General features: G+C 37.7%; 1 protein-coding gene and 1 long non-coding RNA gene across 40 annotated transcripts in view; one reads left to right on the top strand and one right to left on the bottom strand.

The window, feature by feature from the left end:
• Nucleotides 1–21,021, bottom strand: part of ANK2 (ankyrin 2) — a 395,080-nt gene that overhangs the window by 46,116 nt on the left and 327,943 nt on the right. For 16 of the 39 annotated variants that reach the window (XM_080373623.1, XM_080373625.1, XM_080373624.1 and 13 more), the window contains 5 exons: nucleotides 15,646–15,748; nucleotides 14,928–15,031; nucleotides 11,398–11,439; nucleotides 2,978–3,202; nucleotides 1,208–1,306 (listed from right to left, as the gene is read on the bottom strand). In XM_080373623.1, the coding sequence (XP_080229749.1) occupies nucleotides 1,208–1,306; nucleotides 2,978–3,202; nucleotides 11,398–11,439; nucleotides 14,928–15,031; nucleotides 15,646–15,748 (573 nt within the window). Of the gene's footprint in view, nucleotides 1–1,207; nucleotides 1,307–2,977; nucleotides 3,203–10,458; nucleotides 10,495–11,397; nucleotides 11,440–14,927; nucleotides 15,032–15,645; nucleotides 15,749–19,127; nucleotides 19,140–21,021 lie in introns of all 39 variants that reach the window. The other 23 variants (XM_080373648.1, XM_080373649.1, XM_080373618.1 and 20 more) reach the window with 6 other exon arrangements.
• On the top strand, nucleotides 5–21,019 carry LOC308058223. The gene is made up of 3 exons (XR_013925730.1): nucleotides 5–137; nucleotides 3,927–3,997; nucleotides 19,790–21,019. It is a non-coding gene; the product is annotated as an uncharacterized lncRNA (long non-coding RNA).

A 21,021-nucleotide genomic window follows, 5' to 3' on the forward strand; every position in this document is an offset into this window, starting at 1 on the left:
GGCACAGCAACACAGCGCATTAAATGCACATGGGAGAGAGGAAGAAACAGGATTAACAGCAACTCTATTCAGTCTGCTACAAAGTGACCTGGAATTCTACCTAGTTCACTGGAATACTTTGGCATAATCCTAAAGTAGTAGGTCGCTAACACATACAAGGTTTTTACAGGGACCCAGTAAATGCTGAAGGATAGATTAAAGAGTGCATTCACCTCTTTCCACAGTGTGACTGATATTTGGTAAGGTAATAGTGCTTGGCTAGAAATTTGGTAACTGTTTTGCAAATTCATAAAAACCCTTATAGTCATTTTAGTTGTCACTACTGTCTGGGTTAACCTGTGCAACTTCATTTCAAAGAGAATCTACTGTAATGTATATGAATAGTAGGACAAATTCTGATCTCACTTATACTAGTGCAAACCAGAATAATTTCACTGCAATCAGTGAGCAGTTGTGTCCTGTACCAATTTTACTTCATTGTACTTTTATATATTCCAATGAATTTATTCCTGATTTACACTTTGGGAGAGATAAAGGTGGTGTGAGGAGGTCATCTGGGTTTCTGTTTCAGTATAGGAGATAAGAATTTGCCTTGTTGCCTTACAAACAGATGTCAATATACGTATCACTGTATGCATCCATATATTTATATACACACACGTATGCAATACATATGTGTACATATAATATATCTATATTCATATATACATATACATACATATTCTTAGAAATAAGAGAGAAAATACAAATATATTTGTATATACACTTCTCTAATTAGAGGACTCACACAGGTTACCATGTACTTAGTAAATGCCACGTGTTCTATTACACTGGTGGTATCCAACATACAACTTATTGATTAATCAGTTCTTGATACAAAAAAAGTTTTAAATTTTACAGTAGATTCCTTTTTTTGTCCCAGTCCAGGTTGCTTTGCTACAGACATCAAGCACAAAACTAGGAAGATTTCATGCCAAAACAAAAATGAAGGCCACAGTACTTTAAGAAAAAGATACAAACATACCACCAAAACAAAACCACATACCACAAGGGTTGGAAAATGGTCCACTAAGGGTTAGGTATACAAAATTTCAAATGATAGAAAGGGACAATATCATGGGCATAATGACATAAAAAAATCATATTGCAGAAGGAGGAGAAGAATGGGGAGGTCAGCATCCATCAATTTGTTTCAAGTCTCTCCTACCCAAGGAATTTGGTCCCAGGAGGCCCCAGCTGAAGGATTCGGCTGACCAAGCTTTCTCCCTCATTAAGTGGGGGAGGAGCCGTAGGCAGATGAAGTTTACTGAGTACATCCAAAGCAGCAGTGAAAGAAAGAACATAAATAAACTTTATGTATTTTTTGTGCCAGAACGCCAGTGCCACTGTCTGGTCCACAGAGTGGAAGTTAGGCTGTACACTGAATAAGGTTCCGTCCTAGCAATGACAATTTGGTGATCAAAATCAGCAAAATTAGTTTTGTTAATTTAAATTGGTTTTGCTTATGGGAAGACATTGTGAGTTTTGGCAGTGAACTCAATGGGAATGGGATTTGGACCTTGGAATGCATCTCTGCAAACAGTACGGTAATTTTCTGATTTCACTGGCAGTACAACACCTAGAAAAACACTTGTAGGAAGGGCACAAAGATCTGAGAATGAATAAAACTGTGCTATATCCTGGTCTTTCAGGATGGAGAAACCATTAAAAAGAAAATGGGAGACATACTTAAGATCAATTTGTGTGTGACAAAGATAATGGGAAGACTAAATGTGACAGCACAGTACTACTGCTCTTTCAATTTCTTTCTGCTTCTCTTTAAAAATGAACAACGTGTGAAAAGAGCTAAGTGGTACAAAGCACCTGATTAACCAGGTTGGTTGCTGTTACTTTAAGAGAGGTATCCTGTCTGTCAAAAGGAATGGTTGGCTTGCTCTCACCATCCCATTCACAGTGTTTCAGAACTGCTCTTGATTTTTTTACCAGATTAGAGCAACAGTGAAAGAGCCAAAAGATGTCTTGGGTATGATCTCCTCTCACATGCCATACAAAAGTGGTGGGCAGTTAGAAACCACCAGTCAACTTTTTTCTCTGCCCAAGCTCAATCTTTTAGAAAAAGCACTAACAAAGATAGTGGCTCTGATGACTGCCTGTTGTAACAGGATTTTAAAGCAACTGATTTGTTTCAAAATGTATTTAAACTATTGCTGTTTACAGAGTCACTTTTTTTGCAGTTTCTGAATGAAGCTATTGTAATAGAAGGGGTTCCTTCAATCATCCACTTTTGGATGCCACAGTTGATAGAGAGAAAGTTGGTAAAACAAATAAATACAAGGAGTGTGCATAACTGCTGCTTCCAGCTGAAAAGTGCTAAAACAAGCTCAGCAGCAGACACAAATCTGATCTTTCTACGGGTTTTGCGGCATAGGACAAAAGAAATGGCCAAAAAATTCCAGGGTTGTCCTATTGCTTAATTTAGCAATTTCAACCCCAGAAAAATCAAAGGCACTGTGCTTCCCTGAAAGTCCAAATTACTGATAATACAACACAAGTCTCTGAAATAAGCAGCTGTAACTTGTGTTGTATATGTAGCAGGCTTTACATTTGGGCTTTATATCAGTGCTGTGCTATTCAGACCTTAAATGTAGATTATTTAAATATAGTAAAAACTGCTTTTTCTGGCTGCAAAGGGGTCTTTTCCCACTATAATATCACAACACTGAGTAATAAGTATATCCAAGGAAGCACATTAACCTTAGTACTAGTGGTTAAAATATCTGTTTTCAAAGAAAAAAGCGTAAAAGCTTTGTGAATTGTTAACTAAAAACTGATTTATATTTCACACGACCAGTCTGTTACCATATGTTACGAACATCTTTTTCTGTTCAAGTCTCGAAAAAGGAACCATTTCAGTGCAACTTGCAAACAGATGAAAATAGACTGAACATTTTCCTTTTGGCCATATGGCACCCCTTACCCAAGAAACTGAGCACCAGAAGGTCCAACTTCAATCAGGCGGCTGGCCAGACCTTCGCCTTCCACCATAGGAGGCATTGTGGCCAGTCTGTGGCGTTTCACCAGCCGGCAAGTCACTCGTGTTGGAGCAGTGCATTTCCGCGGAGGAATAATGATCCGTAGGCCGTTATGTCTGCAACCTCTCATGGCACCTCCACGAGCATCCACCATGAAACTAACTAGGAAGCTGAAAAATCAGGAAATAAATAATTAGATACAAAGGCATACCAAAATTCCTTTGGTTACGTTCCACATACGTAACAAACGACGTATGTAAATATAGTGCTTTCTCAAGATGTACAATTAGAAAAAGGCTTTCTCCCATGTGAAGCACCAAATCATGCTAAGATCATTTATTAATTAAACTGACAACTGCTATCTAAGAGCTTTTCACTGAAAATCTTATTTTACAGTGCTGCTGTTGGTAAAAAAATGACCAGTCACTAATAAATGCAAGCATATGTGTATGTACCTATTGGAGACAAAGTCAAGTGCACATATCACTGCTCTGTACCTGCAAGCGTCTATACTGTAAAGTTGGCACTCTTTAAATATTTTACAAGCAAATACATCGTATTGAAGAAAACTATGTATGATTCAAGAATGTAAAGCCAATTCTGATTGAAGGGGTTGTTGGGATTTTTTAAGGTTATCTATATAATTTTCTAGTTATTTCATAAACTATAATTTTGAACAAAATATTGGTTTTGATTTACAAAAATAACAGATTTCATTCTGGAATGTGTGGGTACAATTTGTAATTCATCGGTGGAGCTAGCACCTATTTATATAAAAAAAAACCTACGTGTCATTACTGTTTGCAGAGCGATTTTGGTGAGATGACAATAGCTACAGTCACTGCGTAACAGGTTTATTTTTTGATTTTTGTTTTTCTGTGTTACTTTGCTCAGCAATACAATGTCCCAGTGGAAAACTTAGAGATGCAGAAAGCCATCTATAGGGAGCCCTCTTCTAGCACAAGGTAAATTCTCTTGTTTCTTTTTCTTTAAACAGGAGAAAAACATCTCATGGAATTTCTTTTATGCTGAACTTCTTATAGTTCCATACATAACTAACTGGTAGATTTTGATAGATTTATTACAAAGACTGGGGACATTCTTGGGAAAGGTGTAGAACTGCTTCAATTTTTTTTATTGGTTTATGACTTAGGATCATGCCTGATGTGGGATGGGAATGTCAGGTTGCTGGAAGTGAAAATAAGAGTAGATGACACAGAACAGCATCAGGCCTACTTCTAGCCACTAAAATAGAACCATCACATGGGGAGTTGCAGAAATGCTAGTGAAGGACCTGCAATAAAGAAAAACCCTTATAACATGAATAACAAATACAGGTATTTTTCCACTGTCCCCTTCAACCATTCTGTGCAACAAATATTGCATCCATTCATTGTCCACACAGCTACAACACATGCTGTAAAAACACAACACTCAACACACCGTGCAAGTCAGAAAAATGGATGATGGAAAGGAGCCACAAGCGCCAGTCAGAAGCACACCATGCACCACGGATGCCAGTCTTTCTCACACATGCAGTCTCCTATTCTACTGCCATTCATATACCTCTAGGTTTTGTTTAGTGTAAAAGTCTGGGTAGTACAACCATTATCTCATTCCTTAGAGGTTGGTGTTTCTGTGGTTTTAACAAGGGGGAAAAAAAGAAAATGAAAACATTTTACAGCTTTGATTCTCTGGGGATTAACTGAGAAAAATGGGAGCTTCCTTCACAAAATACATACTTTATACATTTTAAAGCACAGATGAAAGAAGAGCTTAAGAGATACTAAATGCTCAATTGTTGCAATAATGCTCTATGGCTTGCACTGCAATTTTCCTTTTGAAGTATGTATGAAGCAGTGTTATCAAAGTGTTTCTGAATTATGTTTCTGAGAATCAGTCCAAGTCTCGATTACAATGGGTGCATTAGAGGTAGTTAATAACACTGAGTGCTGGAAGAAGTGTTTCACATTTTGATACTAATGCTATGAGCAACAGAAATACTACCCCCACAATTACCAGAAGGCTAATGAGCACACTTACTGAATTAAATTAGCATTCACATTTTTCATTGTGTAAGCTGTCATGAATACAACTTTTAGGATTCAATTATTTTCATTATTGACATAATACTCAAGACTGTATACTTTAACAATAAGATCACCTTCTTCCGCTGTCCATTACTGAACTGTTAGGGCTAGGTCATCTGTCTGTCCTAGGTCCTCCTTAGTTTATCCCCCTATGTATCCCAGCAATGCCAAAACCACTATGCACTACTAGAAGAATACACACACACAAAAGGTAAGGATCCAAATCAAATAATGCTCCTTCTGACCACAATAATGGGTTCTGTTGCTTTTAATACAGTGCTTTTTCTCCATATAGTGATTCCTTTCAGACTAACTAAAAGATCTGCAGTAGTAGTGCCTCCTCATAAACCACACGATAACTAAGGTAACTAGCCTGTGGTGTAGAACCAGTATAACAGCTGAAGCAGCAGGAGTAGTCTCAGGTTTTGACCACCCAGAACAAACTAGTACCTCACCTCACACACACGGTCATAGCCCTGTGTTCCCACCCCTGCAAAACTTGGGATCTGACACAGATCAATTAAAAACGGAGTGTGGCATTTGGCTCTAGTAAGCGCTTGCGATGCAAAGGGATAGCTGCATGTGGTCAGGCGTTAAGGGTGCAACGCTTTGTTTCAGTTTCAGTTCACTGAACGTGCCTGGTGGGTCAGAGGAAAGTGTCAGGGAATCCATCACAAGTTCTATCAGTCATCTATCAACGAAGCCAACTATTGCTCCAAAGAGTGGAAAAACAGGCAAAGAGAAGTATTATTGGAAGGTGGACACAAAGATAACCATGATTAGGATAAAAACCGTTAGGACATTATTATTATTCACTGTAAAAACATCTGTTTCTATCATAAAGAAGATCTGACGTGGTTACTGAATAACAAGACATAATCTGGCAATCAGGAGTGTTCTTCACAGTATACACCAAAAACCAGAATCATGCCATACCACTGGAAGAGACCCCGAGGTGACGGGGGAGATTGCTGAAGGGCTCTGTGACTTCTGGGTGAGTCTGAAACCACCTAAGAGACTGCAGGTACCCTTCGGGTGCTGGCCAGCAGAGTGGGGCAAACAGAACAGTGTGAGGCCAGCACAGAGAGTCAGGCCAATTGTAACACTAAATGTGGAGGAGCCCGTTCACAAAAACAGCTATGAAATTTCTGGAAAACAAATTTTGGAAAACTACTATGAATACAGTGTAAAAGAAAAAACTGAAGGGGAGAATTCCTCAGCTCCAGATCCATGGCTAAAAGTCTGGAAGGACAGTACACTGAAGCAGGATATGTCGAGCTGACACAGAATGCAAAAATAAATTATTTTCCACGATATCACCATTTATTTCCCAACATTTTGCTACATTCGTTTTTTCATCCACTCATTTAATCTGATTTATTTTCATCTTTTAAAAAAAAAACATTTCACAATTTTGGATATGCAATAGAGTCAAGCAAATAATTCAAACCAAAGCATTTTCTGAATCATAGCAGCCTCTTTGCTACATAGTAGGGCATCTGGATGGTGACATTACTGCTCCAGGACTGGAAAAGCTTCGCCCTTTCAAAGGACTGTGTCTATCAATATACAAATAATCCATACAAAATTAATGCATGACATAAAACATGCTTTCTGAAATGTGCGTTTAGGAAAGTGAAAAAACTGTGTGACTAATATAAAGGAAACATAAAATGCAAATTAATTATTTTGTTGCCCATGCGCACACACATTGTTTTTCCTCCCTCTGTTTTTTTTTTACAGCTGTTAAGTGACAAGATATAAGTGACTAGGAAGAGATTGTACTGAAAGGAACAAACAAAACTAACAGGAATGATTGGCAGATTAAGCCATCACTCTGGGAAGTAGTACCTTTTCATTATAAAATATCAAAAAGAAAATAATACATAATACTAGCATATGAATGACACTAACATCATATATGCTCCCCGAAGCTTGGGGGTGCTTCTCTTACAGCATGTGGACAGGGTTTTGCTTTACCATCCCTGAGAGGTACCCATTGCATCTTTGCATCGGACTTCCCTGCTCTGACTTTAAAACTTTGTTAAGATCCTCCTGCAAAGGGCACTGGGCACCCTCTGCTCCTGCTGACTACATGGTGCAAAAAGTGACTCTTGGCCAGGCTGGAAACTCAGAGTTTACTCCATGTTCCAGCTGCAGGAAGCACTACTGCAAGCACTATCAACCATCTGCGTACAGAGAACAAAGAGGAGAACGCTCCTTAAAGAGAATCATAAATAGCTGTGAAGAGTTCAAAAGAAAAAAAAAAGATGATAATAAAAGGGGTTAAAGGGAATCAGAAAGCTCTTACAGGTTATCACTAGAAGAGGAGACATCCTAAAAAAATTAGGCTGATAAATGTTCCTTACATGCTTCTGTGATAATTTGTCTAACACTAAAAGAAAATGTGAAAGAAAACAAAATAACTTACAGGAAGTCCATGTAGATATAATAGCTACAATTTTCACCAGGGGTTGAAAATGGCAAGATAGGGGAAGGAAAACCTTAGTGGGGACTAAGTATGGTTAGGAGAAACAAGGTAGAACTGAGGAGAGGGAAAACAATATAAATAGGAGAAAAATTTTGGACAGCTGTTAAGCAGGAAAACATTCTTGTGAGCCATTTAAAACAAAGGTGGCCAAAATAAGTGAACTGACTGATCAAGCAATGCATTGAAATTACATGTACTTCCCATCAACAAAAGTCTATTTCAGAAAATGTTTTAAATGTCCTTCCTATAACTACATATAGGGGAAGCATCCTTCTTTAGCACTGCCTTCAGTTTATCTTGGCAACCCATGGCAAGAACTTACATTCAATTGGGTGACAGTCCAAAATCAAAGCAGATTATGGGTTAAAGCAGCCAAGTCAAAATGTGTATGTCAGGGGTGACTAAGGCAACGAGACAATCTTTTTCAGTACTAAGACTGCCTTTGAGTAAGTTTCATTTTCTGCCAGTTTTAAAGGTTCAGTTAGAAATGATGCATGACACAAACATGTGACCCTGACAGTTGCAAACTGGATTGACACTGAGCTCTCCTGATATATAGCAAGGTGGTAGTCCAATATAATAGCCAAATCAACGGGACAAATCAGGTTTTGGGAAATTGTTGCCTTCTCTCCTTTAAAGAGAATGAAGAGGAAGTCAGGATTATTTTCTTTTTTTTTTTTTTAATAAAGAACAAAAGCAATTTTTTCTAGGAATAAGTTATAGACTTCAGAGGAATCTATACACGCTTCTGTTAACCACATGGTTAGCAGTTAGATCAAGCATCATCCATTCTCCTCTAATTTCTCAATACTTACTTATAAATTAGAGGGGCTATTTCACTCTTTTTAATTTTAGAGCAATTAAAACTTACATACTTGCCATATGAAAGGCAACTATATCAAATAACATTGGCTACAGCATCCTTCTGGTTGAGGACATATATAAAAAGCCCCTAAAACTTTCAAGCTGTTTCTGTGCCTTCTACAGAGAGCAGAGGAAACAGCAATGGGGTTTCTAATGGCTCCACTTGAACAAAACACAGACGATATAGATGTATTGGATTTATCCACCTTACAAGGACAAAAAGTTGTGGTGTGTTTTCATGAAAAATCTGTATTTCAGATCTGTCTGAGTTACTCTGCTGATTTTATTCACATGGAATTAACTTGGTTTTATGCTGTATCTATGCTCAATTTAAAAGATAATAGCAGAATGAACAAATAAAATTTAAAAAGGATGTGTCAACACCAAGGGGTGTAAGGAGATACTTGTGCGATTTGTGAAGAATCACTGTTATGTAAAAAGCTTTGCAGAAGAGTCACAGTTCCAAGTGGCTGCGAATGCAAGCATGTTGGCACTCAAACGCACTTATTCTGCAGCATCCTTTGTAGGGCCATGCAACCCTAGCATCGTGAAGTGTCTTTCTAGAACAGGCAACAGTCCTCTGAACACACAAAACCAGAATAGGCAAAATCAATACACCCACCACTTTCATACGGTCAGTTTGAGTACAATTATTCTTTCAAACTAGCTAGGCAGGCACACATGCTCTCATCAGGTAGCAGGAAACAATAAAAAGCTCTAACTAGAGCACATACATTGTAGGCACATTTAAGAACTTCTCTGCGTACGTCATCTTAATTTTTAAAAGAAATTGGGAAACAAGGAGATAGCAGCATTCAGTGTTAGTCGCAGTGTGAAGAAGCAGAAACAAACAATCAGGGTGCTTCAGCCATTGTAAAGTGTTCAGCTGGAGAAGGAAAACTGATAGAAAGTCTGAAATTAAGAAAAAAGGCCTCAGTCCAGCTCTCACTGAAGTCAACTGCAAGTCATTCAGCTACCTCAGTGTGCTTTCCATCAGGCTGCAACTATGCCATACATAAACAAGGCAAAATACACATTCCAGGAGGACAAAAAACATGATCCTACACAGGAAGCCACTAGAGTATTGATTTATGGTAACATTCTCTTCACTAGTCAACTACAGAGAGACTGAGTGACATGACCTAAAAATATGGGTTTGTAGCTTGGGGTTTTATTTAGCCATTTAATAATTTTGGACAGCTAAATATTTAAGAAGAATTTCACCTTTCTACAGTTATGTTAAAGGAGATGAAGAGGTATTGTATCAATAAACACTCAGTTTGCCAAGTAAATATAATCTCCTTTGGGAAGGTACCACTTCAGGTGTGCAGGATGCAATGTGCCAGTGATTCAGCCACTGATTAACTGAGGTCCCACAAAAAATATATGTGGCATGAAAAATTACATATACTGGGTCTTTGCTGTCATTCTACTAGTTCCAATATGGGGGCACAATTTGGAAAATAGGACCTAGGAAGTGGCTCTGCAAAATTCTTTATATAGACAAGTGAGATGAAAGTCCCCCTTTGTAATGTAACAGTTGAAACTAAACCCATCTATAGTGGTTTGTGCTGGATTATTTGGGATGGGGGTGGTGGTGGTGGGGTGTCCTTCCTTTTAATAATATTAAACCATACCACCAACACAGAAAATGTAATGTTAATTAAGTCAATGGTTAAAACAATCTAGGAATGTATAAGGAGCTTTGTTAAGATATTTTGCAGCAGACTTACTATGTATCCAGTATTTTTTATAAGAAATAAAGGACACAGCAGATGGGACAAAGTGGACACAGTGTGTAAGAAGAGAAATAGGGCCATGTGTAACTATCACTGCTAGTCAGAGTAGATTATCATTTTTTTTCCTCTTGGCTAACTTGCACTATCAAAACACTAAAGCATCCTGAAGTGAGGTAAGAGAGGATAAACAGGGTGGGTGAGAAGTGCAATGTATTAAAGAAAGAAATTATGCAGAAGTTCACCTGCTGTTGTCATGATCAAGACATGGAGAAGAGCATCTGCAATAGAATAATGATTTAACATCAAAAAGGAAAAGAAAGGGAAAAAAGAATGAGTTAAATAAAATACTGAAATATTGGAAAAACTAAACAGATTTCTAAATTAAATACATGGACATATACATACATATGCATATTCATTACATGTGAGAATGTAGGAGTGAGTATGGAAAATAAGCCTACATAAACATCCTTGGTTACAAACAGTTACTACTACAGCAGTAAAGCTAGAGTAATCTGTTTTTTCTACATACATTCTCAAACCGGGAGTCAAATACCTAAAATGTGCAGTTAGATTCTGAGTAAATCTTCCAAGAACCAGATCAGGGGGAATGCTGTTTGGTTTAGGTATCCACATGTGCAATCTGGACCATGGTTTATCAAAGGGTAAGATATCTAAAGTAATTCCACACAGCGTTTCTGATAACACAATAAATCACGATTTTATTTTCTTCCGATTTCCTATCAATACGGTCTGTCCTCCACTTTCTGGCATTTCAACATGTTTCTTGTCCTCCTTTTGTTCTGCACTACAGAACGACAAATGTCAAGCTTTCAGTTTGACCTGTTCAGGCTCTTAGTAACGTGTCACATGGCCAGTTAGTTTTCTGATGTCATTTTTTATTGTATCTATCTCCATTGCCATTTTCTTCCACTGACATGAACAGCAATTTGCTATTAATGAAACACACCTGCTGTTTTTCCTTATTGTAACTTTCTGAATAAAGGTCATAAAGGCTACAGTATAATTTGAAAGAATTTAGACTTTCAGATTTTAGAAATGACTATCAGCTGGTCGCTGCCAGGTCCTGTTTCCATAAATATTTCCAGGAAATTAATCTCACATTGGGAAAAACAATATTATGGATTCAAAATACAACACTTGAAATATATTTTGTTTACCTTGTTAGCAAGGATCCAGCCTCCTTTTTTGCAGACATGCAACTAAGAATGATAATTCACATTATTTGTCACAGTTCAAGCTGCCCACTCCCTCATCCTTCTCCCTTTTTCACTGATGGAAGCAACAACTTCCAGAAGGGTAAACTCACTAATAATATTCCAACTGTTTTGTTTTGTCAGATACAAGCATTGATAAGCCTGGATCACCTGTTAGTCAAATAGGGACTTCTTCATCAAATTATATAAAAGAAATCAGAATTTTCATTAAATAGAAATTTTGCTGTGAGCAAGTCAGAGCTGGAAAAACTGCAGAGCTGCTACGTATCTTGCTCTAGAAAACAAAAGCAAGTTAATATCAAAGCATGAACTCAAAGCTCCTTCCTCACACTGTGTCAAGATTTGCCTCTTCTCTTATCTACCGTACCTTCACATATTTGTCAGTAAGATTCTTTTTTTTCACTGTATCACCAGAACCCAGGTATGAGAACAACATAATTTTGCACATAATTTATACTTTAAAATCTTAGTCAGCCTTATCTTTACTATTCACACTTACTTAACTACTATGGGTGATAGAGACATAAGATACTGTCAAGCAATGTCTAAATGCTGCAAGTGAAAAGAAAATTTTCAGTTCAGTGGGTTTTTGCCTTCCAACTTGATGAAAATATGTGTTCTTCCACAATATAGGATATTGTGAGATAGAAGCTTAAAACTGTGAAACGCATTTGCATTTATTTAGGCATCAGTTCTGTCTCTCCTAACACTTCAGCAGGATATTATACATATCTCCTAATATTACCAGCAAAGCAACAAAACTCTATCTTATTGGATATTTAGCACCCAAACTTTCTGGCATATTCAGGGATCCTTATCTTTGTTCAGTATGTAAGATCAGATAGTTTTATCAGGAGAAGCAAACCTGCTTTGCTGAAAGGAAGTTTAAATGCAGGAATGCAGGAATTGTTCCTTCAGCCAATGTATGAAACTCTTCAGAAACTGTTAACTGTGTAAAACGATCAGGAGACGCTTATGTTGAGACTTGAGCACCAAAAGAGTATTACCTCTTAAGAGAGAGTAACTTTCCTGTTTTTGAAATGGCTGCCCAAGACACTGACCAAAGATCTTGCTTTTCTTTCCTTGTTGATGAAATTATCAACATACTGGGGCAACAGTTACATTTAAATTTGAAATGGATGGTTAAAACATTTTCCCTTCCTGAAATTTCAGACATTGGAGAAGATTTGGTTAGTTATGCAAAGGCTGAAATACATGCCTGTGAAATTCCACACCAAGAGAACAGTTCTCTATACATTTATCCTTTTGCCTGGGGGTGTTGCACTGATCCACAGAAACACTGCCCTACCATGGGAGATCAGTAAGAACCCAACAACAGTTTGGGGTTAGCCACTGAAGTAGTACCAGGAGAGAACAGTGTCATTTTTCTCTGAGATTGCACAGAATACGAAATTAAGATCATCTGTGCCAAAGTGATTACTGTCCAATACTATGCCGATGTGTTACTTTATAAAACCACAGTCTGAATTCAGTACATTTCCAATGTCTTGGGCAAAACCAAGACCATACTCGATCAAAGCCACTAACAATGTCTCTATAGGATTTCTGTTCACACACCAAGAGTTTTCTTCCATGACAGATACATACTACCTCAGTGTGTGCATCTGAAATGTCAACAGTGTTGCTAGTTTGCAAGAACGAAGGAGGCTGTAGGTGACAAAAGGGGTGTAATTGACAAATGTATTTGTTGTTGCAGCTAAGCGAATGCAACAATCATGCACACAGTACTTCTCCAATTGTTTCGCTTTTAAAATAAGGTCTTACAAGTGAAACTCTAGTAGTCAATGTATTTTCCTAAGAAAGAGATGTAAACAAGATGCACCCCAACAGTTTATGGTAACTTAATGACTTGGGCAAACCTAAGCAAGATGAAGTGTTGTAGAGCCTTTTTCAAAGGCTGAGTAATCATTATTATAGGTTTCTTTATTACAACATTTAGGGGTATGTTAGTTGGTATGTATAAAAACAGAACATAATTTGTGTCTTGTTAAATGTCACTGTTTCATACAAGGTTGCAGAGAGCATTTCTCCTTACTAAAATCACATATTCTTATCCTACCACTGGCATCCTGGTCATCCAGAAAGATCTAGATATCACTAATATTTTTAAAAAGAAAAATACAAAGTGATTGCACATGCAAAAAATAAATGCAACTCTCCCAGAAAGTATTTAGTTCATCCTCTGAAATCACTGGGAAGACCTACCTTTCTGCAAGTGAAAAGTAACACATTCTTTGGAAAAAGTCTGTAAACTATTTTGGGTTAGAATAAACCACCAAAACAATTTTAAAGCTTACTTACTGACATATATATATAAACACATACATACTGTACACATTAAATATTTTCATTTAATTTGTTAGTTTTAGAGCTCAAGAAAAGCAAATCCAAACAACCCTAGCCACAGCCAAATACCCTGCTACCAGCTAACAAACAAACTTCTCATATATGTCACTAATCAGTCAATATGCAATCACAGTTATGACAATACTGTTACTCTTCTCAAACAGGACTACCTGGCATTCCAAATAGGATTCCAGTGTTATTTTTTGAAAGATACGAACTGTATGATTGTTGCAAACTCATTTGAGATTAACAAAAAAAAAACCCCGAAAACTTTCGCCTTGTGATGTCCAGCCATGCTGTGTACAATGTAGCTTCACAGAAATTAAATGCTTTTTCATGACATCAGTTTCTTACGAATTCATCTGCACATGCCTCATCAAATTTGACAGCAGGACACAAGTATAGAATTTAGCATAAAGAATAAAATTACTTAAAACTCAGTAAGTAAGACCACTTAAAGTACTCACAGATTGTGAGGCCCACCAGGATAAGCTCTGTAATTATGAATTTGGCTGGGCCTGCATTTTAACCAGTCTTAATCCATTTCAATGAGTTTGCCTAAATGCAAATGCTCACAGAAGTTCAGCTGTGAGAACACACGAACGTGGTGGCCAAATATGTGTAAAGCAAATGATACTTAGGTTGCTTGTCTATTATACAGTTCATGTAATATAAAATCCTTGGTTTCTCTGTTCAGTAATCATGACAAACACCAGAGTTGGTGCTTACCTAAACTACTTACTTCACTAGCATAGGAAGCAGTCACCATCTGGAGTGATTTGGCTCCTTGTCTCAGTTATTACTAACTTTCAAAAGGCACTGTATTTATTTCTCCATAAAATTCACACAAATGCACATGTCAATTATCTCATTAATTCCTCTTGAACTTGACTGGATGCTCACTGACTTGCAGTGATTTCAGCGGATAGTCTTGGTACTCAGGCTTGCTTGATTGTCAGAGCTTAAGAGATCATAACAATTTATTGACAGCTCTAGGAGGCAATGAATTAAAACATAACTCCTAGTTAAGCATTAGTTGAAGCTGCTGCCACTGCAGGTATTCTGTTTCTCTCTTTTTTAGTATAATGCTAAATTGATACACTCACCCTGAATGAATAGGGCTGGAAGAAAGAGCCACATTGTCCAAGTTTTCAGGGCCCCAGCTTAAGCGATATGAATTCCTTTCAGCTTCTTTGGCCAGACTTGTTACCTTGGTAAGCAAAAAACCCTCCTTTTTACTACAATAAAATCAATTAATCAACCAAACAATAAGATGATGTATTTTTCATAGTAATGCCTAAAGTGTTTACACTTCTTTTAAAAAGAAAACAAAGGGCTAATGATAGCATTAAAATATTAAAAACCCCTTATTAGCATTTTGTACTTGCTCAAAGTAATCATGTTACTGGTCCCTGTGATATGAATGTTATGATTTACCGAAGTGGCATTTCCCAAATCTTTTTTTTTTTAAACTACAAACATGCATCAGGATAGTAACTTTGAGGACAATGGCCCTGAGTTCATTAGATCACCTGAATATTTAGCCCAATGGCTGTTAGCATCATTCAAAAATCAGTTAAAATGGAGAACATTATAAAGACAGTCCCTGTACTATATTCACACAGCTTATCCATTTATTTTGGAATAGAGTTTACTATTGCACAGTATAATATGTCATTAAATATCAATGAAAACTACGAGAGGTTTATTAAAATCAACAAAGCAGCATACATGACATGGTGCCTTTAGTACAATCTAAACTGTAATCTTTTTGTATTTCTGTATTTATCTAACTGATAGGGGAACTTAAGAGAATTTGCTTACCTGCTGGCTGGGGATTACAACCGTGTCGTCAATCATGGCACTGTCCCTCAGGTAGGAGGCATGGCTCAATGTGTGAGACCTGTCTGAACTGAAGGACCGCAGGCTGGGAGGTTGCAATGTATCAGCAGTACAGATGATGTTGTAAAGGTGTCATGATAGATCGAGTGGGAGAATGAAAAAAGCGTGCTATTAGCAATATGATGCAGCTTCCAGGGGGAGCAGATAACAGTCACAGGGGAAAAAAACAGAGCTTTACAAATCTGTGCTATGCTACCTTTTCGATCAACGGCCACAAAGTCTTTTGACTGATTTATTTGCTTCAAAATGCAGAACCCTGAGATTAATCTAGATGACAGCTTATTTTATACTCACAAATACTTTATACTTGGCTTTGTGGCGTAATAGTTTCCTTATAATAAAGGATGCAAATTTCTTTTAAGTAAGGCTCTTTGGAGAAGTTCTCTCTCCTGCTATGTCACACAAGCAAACCACTATGGAAAACCAAAATGCTAACATCTGAAGAAAAGCTGAAATCACTCCTTTTGAAGCTTTGTTACAATCTACTCTCTCCCCTTGAAACTGTAAATAAGTAAGCTTGATATTGTCCCCTGGAAGGTACACACAGCAAGGTGAGTTGTGGCCAGCCACAAGCTCCTGTGTAAAACAAAATTCTTCCTCTGTATGCCAACAGCATCTTTAGCGAGGCAGTCCAAATATGAGCACCGTTTTCTTTCTAAGTACACACAGCTCTACAGAACACTGGTTGCTGTAGCAATGAGAGGTGCAAGGCAGTAAATAAGCTGCTTCCAAGCACTGGCTCAGAATGTAACTGCAGCATCCACTAGCAGAAAGCAAAAAAGACAAGTAAGACACCACAGAAGGACATATTGAGGTAAATGGGGTTTCTGCTACCAAATAGCACCAGTTTTGTCCTTTAAATATTTACTAGCAGCAGTATTACAATAGTGATTTCTTAAAAACAGGTCAACCACCTTCAGATGTTGTACATGTACTCTGTGATCCTGTTCTACATCTTGAGGGATATAGCACATGTAACTGTAGGAAGCAATTTTATTTTCACGGCTTACTTATCTATGAGTAGTACTCATAATGACTAACACACTGGGTCAGAACAATAGGCCATTCATCTAGATACATAGATTTTTAAAGGATCATTCATTTTCAGCAGTTAGCAGTAAAAAAGTCATGTGTACATTATGGACAGGAAAATCAAGTGCTTTAAATGCATATCTTTGGAAATCATATTTGACCATCTGTTTCAGACCAGTCAGCCTTTTTTAACAATAGCTACATTTGCTCCATAGTTTTCAATCCATTTTTAGAATAGCGTTTATCTTAATTTTATGAGAAATATATGACATTGAAGAATAATCAATGCTATTGATCCTTACTTATACCAACAGCCTATTTAGCATATTAGATGGATTGTACAAAACTGAAAGCAAAGATAGGTATTACACAAGTATCAGCCTTAGGAAAGTCTTGAGAAAAAAAAACCAAACCAACAATAAGTAATCTCTCCTACATGTCATGACATGTCTTTCACCCAGACAAGTGGAATTGGTTAGACATGTAAGGCTGGTATTATTGGAATTACGCATTTCTGGAATAAAATTCTGATTCCATTAAAATAACCAAGAAATTTTCAATAGGGACTGAAGTTGACCCTAACTATCTGCACATAACATTTCAGAAAAGAATTGTGAAAGGGAATCTTGACTGAAGAGTATTTTGGTTGAACATTTTAAAGTGGATTGGGTAGGCCAAGTACACCTTGCTTGCTTCAGCGAACATTTGTTCTTTGGCTCAAAAATAAGCCTCAGTAGCAGACCCCATTTGCCAGCATTATCCTTTATTCTTTTCCATGTTTGACACTTTCAGAACTGCTTCGCTGCGCCATGCAATGCTTGTGAGAGGTGCACCATCCAAGTCGTAGGTTCTGCTATTCAGCTAACATCATGTCCTGGACAAATACTGAATAAATAGAAATATGTACTAGATTTGACTCATTATCAGTATGGTGATTCTGCCTCTGTTCTTCTCCAAGTACCAGGCACTGCTTCTACTACCACTACAAGTAGCCCAGTATATATCCACTATGTAGTAGCTGTATGTAAGCTCCAGCAAATATCCAATACCTCAAGGGTATGGACTTTATTTACAGGTAATGTATGCACAAGCATGACTGAGGTCTGCGGTAAATTAGAAGTTTAGATTTCCTACTAATTTAAAAACTTGTGTTCAGATGACACTGTCCCTTTTCTGTGTGCTGTACCAGCTAAATGAAGAGCAAACCAGTAGTTAAGAGGCCTGTACTTATGAGACTTAGAAATAAAGGTACTGCCTGAAACAACAGACCAGTTACAGAAGTGTGGTGGCACTGAACAGAACTTATTGTTTATTATGGTAATAAGTCTTTGGGAATCCTGAAAAAAAAAAAAACAACAAACCACCAAACCTAAATCCCAGAGACAAAACTGATGTCTAAATCCAGATTCTTTCCAAATCTGGTTGGTAAGTCACAGGGGCTGTGGGGTCAATAGCACTCTACTCAGTCCCAGAGACTGACCTGTGGAACCCAGGAAGGTTACAAAGCTCCTGAGCAGAAGAGTGTGTCTTGCCCGTGTCAGGCAGCGCACAGGCATGTATCACTCAACTCTTCTAAGCCCTGGATAAAGCCCAGGCGGTATCCAGCAAATAAGAGCAGCACAATCTAGCCATGTTTCTAATCTGGATGACTGGGAGACCATGGGGCAGCACACATCCACTTGCCAGCCCAGACAGATCTCTAGTCCAGTTGAGTGTCTCTCTTGTATATGGTACAAGGTATATGTTGTTTCAGAAGCTGGTAAAAGAACCTGGTATCATTGCAAACTCTATAAATCAGTCTTGAAAACATTTCTCTTTTTAAAGACTGAAAGCCTTCCTCACAGCTGTCATAGCCCAGAAAGGTGGAAGGGACTTACAATGAAATGGAGCCTTTTCATGTACTGGTGATCTGATACAGCCCAGGTCAGTTCTGGCTCTCAGTATCCAGAGGAAGAATCCAGCTAGTGTAGTCCATTCTCTTTATTTGTGTATTCTACCACTGTTTCTCCACAAAGGGAAGGAAAAGGGCTACACCTTTGCTGCAGCACGGTGACAGAAGGACAGCTACCAGCTGTTGTGATCTAGTGCTACTTCCCTGCTCCTTGCTAACTGTATCGGTACAGGGATTGGGGAAGTTTCTGTGGGACAGTGGATATGTCATACTGGGACCTTTCTAGACAGAGGGTACTGTTGGATCAGTATTCACCACTACATACCATACCCATGTGAGACTATAACTATTTGCAACAGCAGCATAGTTCGTGTGGCTCTCCAACACTCTGGCGTACAGCAAGCCTCCAAAATGGATGAAGAGAGACAGGTGCCATAACAGGATATAGAGACAACATGTTTCCATGCTATGTAATACCTACCTGGGCATAGTGCTAATGAAAGCATATGAAAAAGAATGAAGGGGAGAGAGAAATAAAATAAATAGGGAAGATGGTTACAAAAGAAAAAGATATGTTTTTAAATCGAATTGTGTAATGCATAAGATTACATGAGTCTAGACCGCAAATACTATTTTGCTTTACTGAATTTCTTGAAAAAACAGTCAGTATAATGCGATTAAAATCATATTTAAGCAAAAGCAATGAGAAAATTCTTACAAGTATTTTACAGTATTACAACCTGACAGTAACAAAAAATGAGACCATGGAGTTAGAAAGATGTACTTTTTTCTTTCATTCTTCCTCCCTTTATAATTTTGCTTCATTTCAATATAATCGTGCTTGATACAGGATGCAAAATAATTTTCATCCAACAGAAAATAAAACACATCAATTACATGCCAGTGAAAATCTATTGAAATCCACTGACAGTATTTAAAAGCTGACATACTCTAAATGGGAGCAGAAACTGGCTTAACGCTTGCCTGTACAATCATTTCTATACAACATCTTAAAATTCAAAAAAGTAAAAACTTTGTTACCGTTGAAAGCATATGATAAAACATTTTGATTTTTAAGCATTCTGATATAGTTCATAAACATCCTCTGAGACTTAAAAAGCCACACAGTCACTTTGTTTTCAGTGGGTTCGCTGGCGCTGCCTAAAAACCAACAAAGACTCCAAGCTTGTAAGACCTGAATGATGAGGGATTTACACATGCTGTGAGGCAAACCAAACTGTTTCCTGACATCTTTTGTTCCAAGAACAATTCATAGCCCACTGAAGTAAACAGAATGGATCCTACTGATCTCACTGAGCTTCGGAAATGCTGCCAGAATAACAATCAAGACTGGAAAATGAGGTAGGTTAAAAACTCCTTCTGTTGCCAAAATCTCAACTTTTTTCTTTTTTCCCCTTTAGTGAACCCCAGTTCTAAAGGCAGTAAATCTGGAGACATTACTGATTTACACTAGACATTGTAATTTTCAAACAGGAATGCCTGGGTAGCCTATTCTAAGCTAGAACTGTGGGTGTTAATCTGCCAGTTTGAGTCTACACTTACGCTTACTAGTAAAGGCTCTCATTTTGAAAAGGGAGTTCCATATTTTTTTTAGACTATAGTACATTCTTTAAAATAAATTAAAAATAAAGAAGACTAAAGCTACAAGCATTACTATTCCACAAATACATCTAGGCTTAAGTTCAACTTGTTAGATATAAGCAAATCAGCAAGTTTTTTTGGACTGAACACATGTTCTTTTTTCTAATATTTTTTTATTTATACCATAAATACTATATTGTGCGGTAGAAGGAAAATTATCCTCTCTCCTGCTAATTCAGCCATCATGAGACAGAGAGAGCCCATGTACTTGCTGACAGTATACTCACTGCCGATCCAATGCAGAATGACTAAGTTCATTGCTCCCTTCTTTATACCTACAGCCAGCAAACTACCCGAAAGAGTCGGCCCACCTAATGCTAAAACACCTTGTCCACCTCACCAGGGAGATGGGGATGACTCATAAGCCCTTTCCATAGGCAGCTGGACTCTTCTGCCTTTGCCTGACCACAAAGACAATACAGCAAGCTACACCTTTTCAAGAACCAAATAAGAATCACAAACAAATTTTTTACCAGACTCTGTGTACTGTGTTAGTACCAAATGTATTCATTTCTGGACTGGTCAAGAAATATTCCTCCTGACCACACCTTCTTCCTACAAAGTGGCAACTGCCACAATGACATACCTAATAAAGAAATGTTGATTAGTGCATCCCACATCTCCCTTGAGGTAAAGATCCCAAGAAAGGAATCTCAAACTTTTATAACAAAATGTGCGCAGAATTATCATAGGAAAAGATATTGTCCAGCCAA

The sequence above is a fragment of the Falco punctatus genome, assembly GCF_963210335.1.
Source record: "Falco punctatus genome assembly, chromosome: 1".
Classification (NCBI taxonomy): domain Eukaryota; kingdom Metazoa; phylum Chordata; class Aves; order Falconiformes; family Falconidae; genus Falco; species Falco punctatus.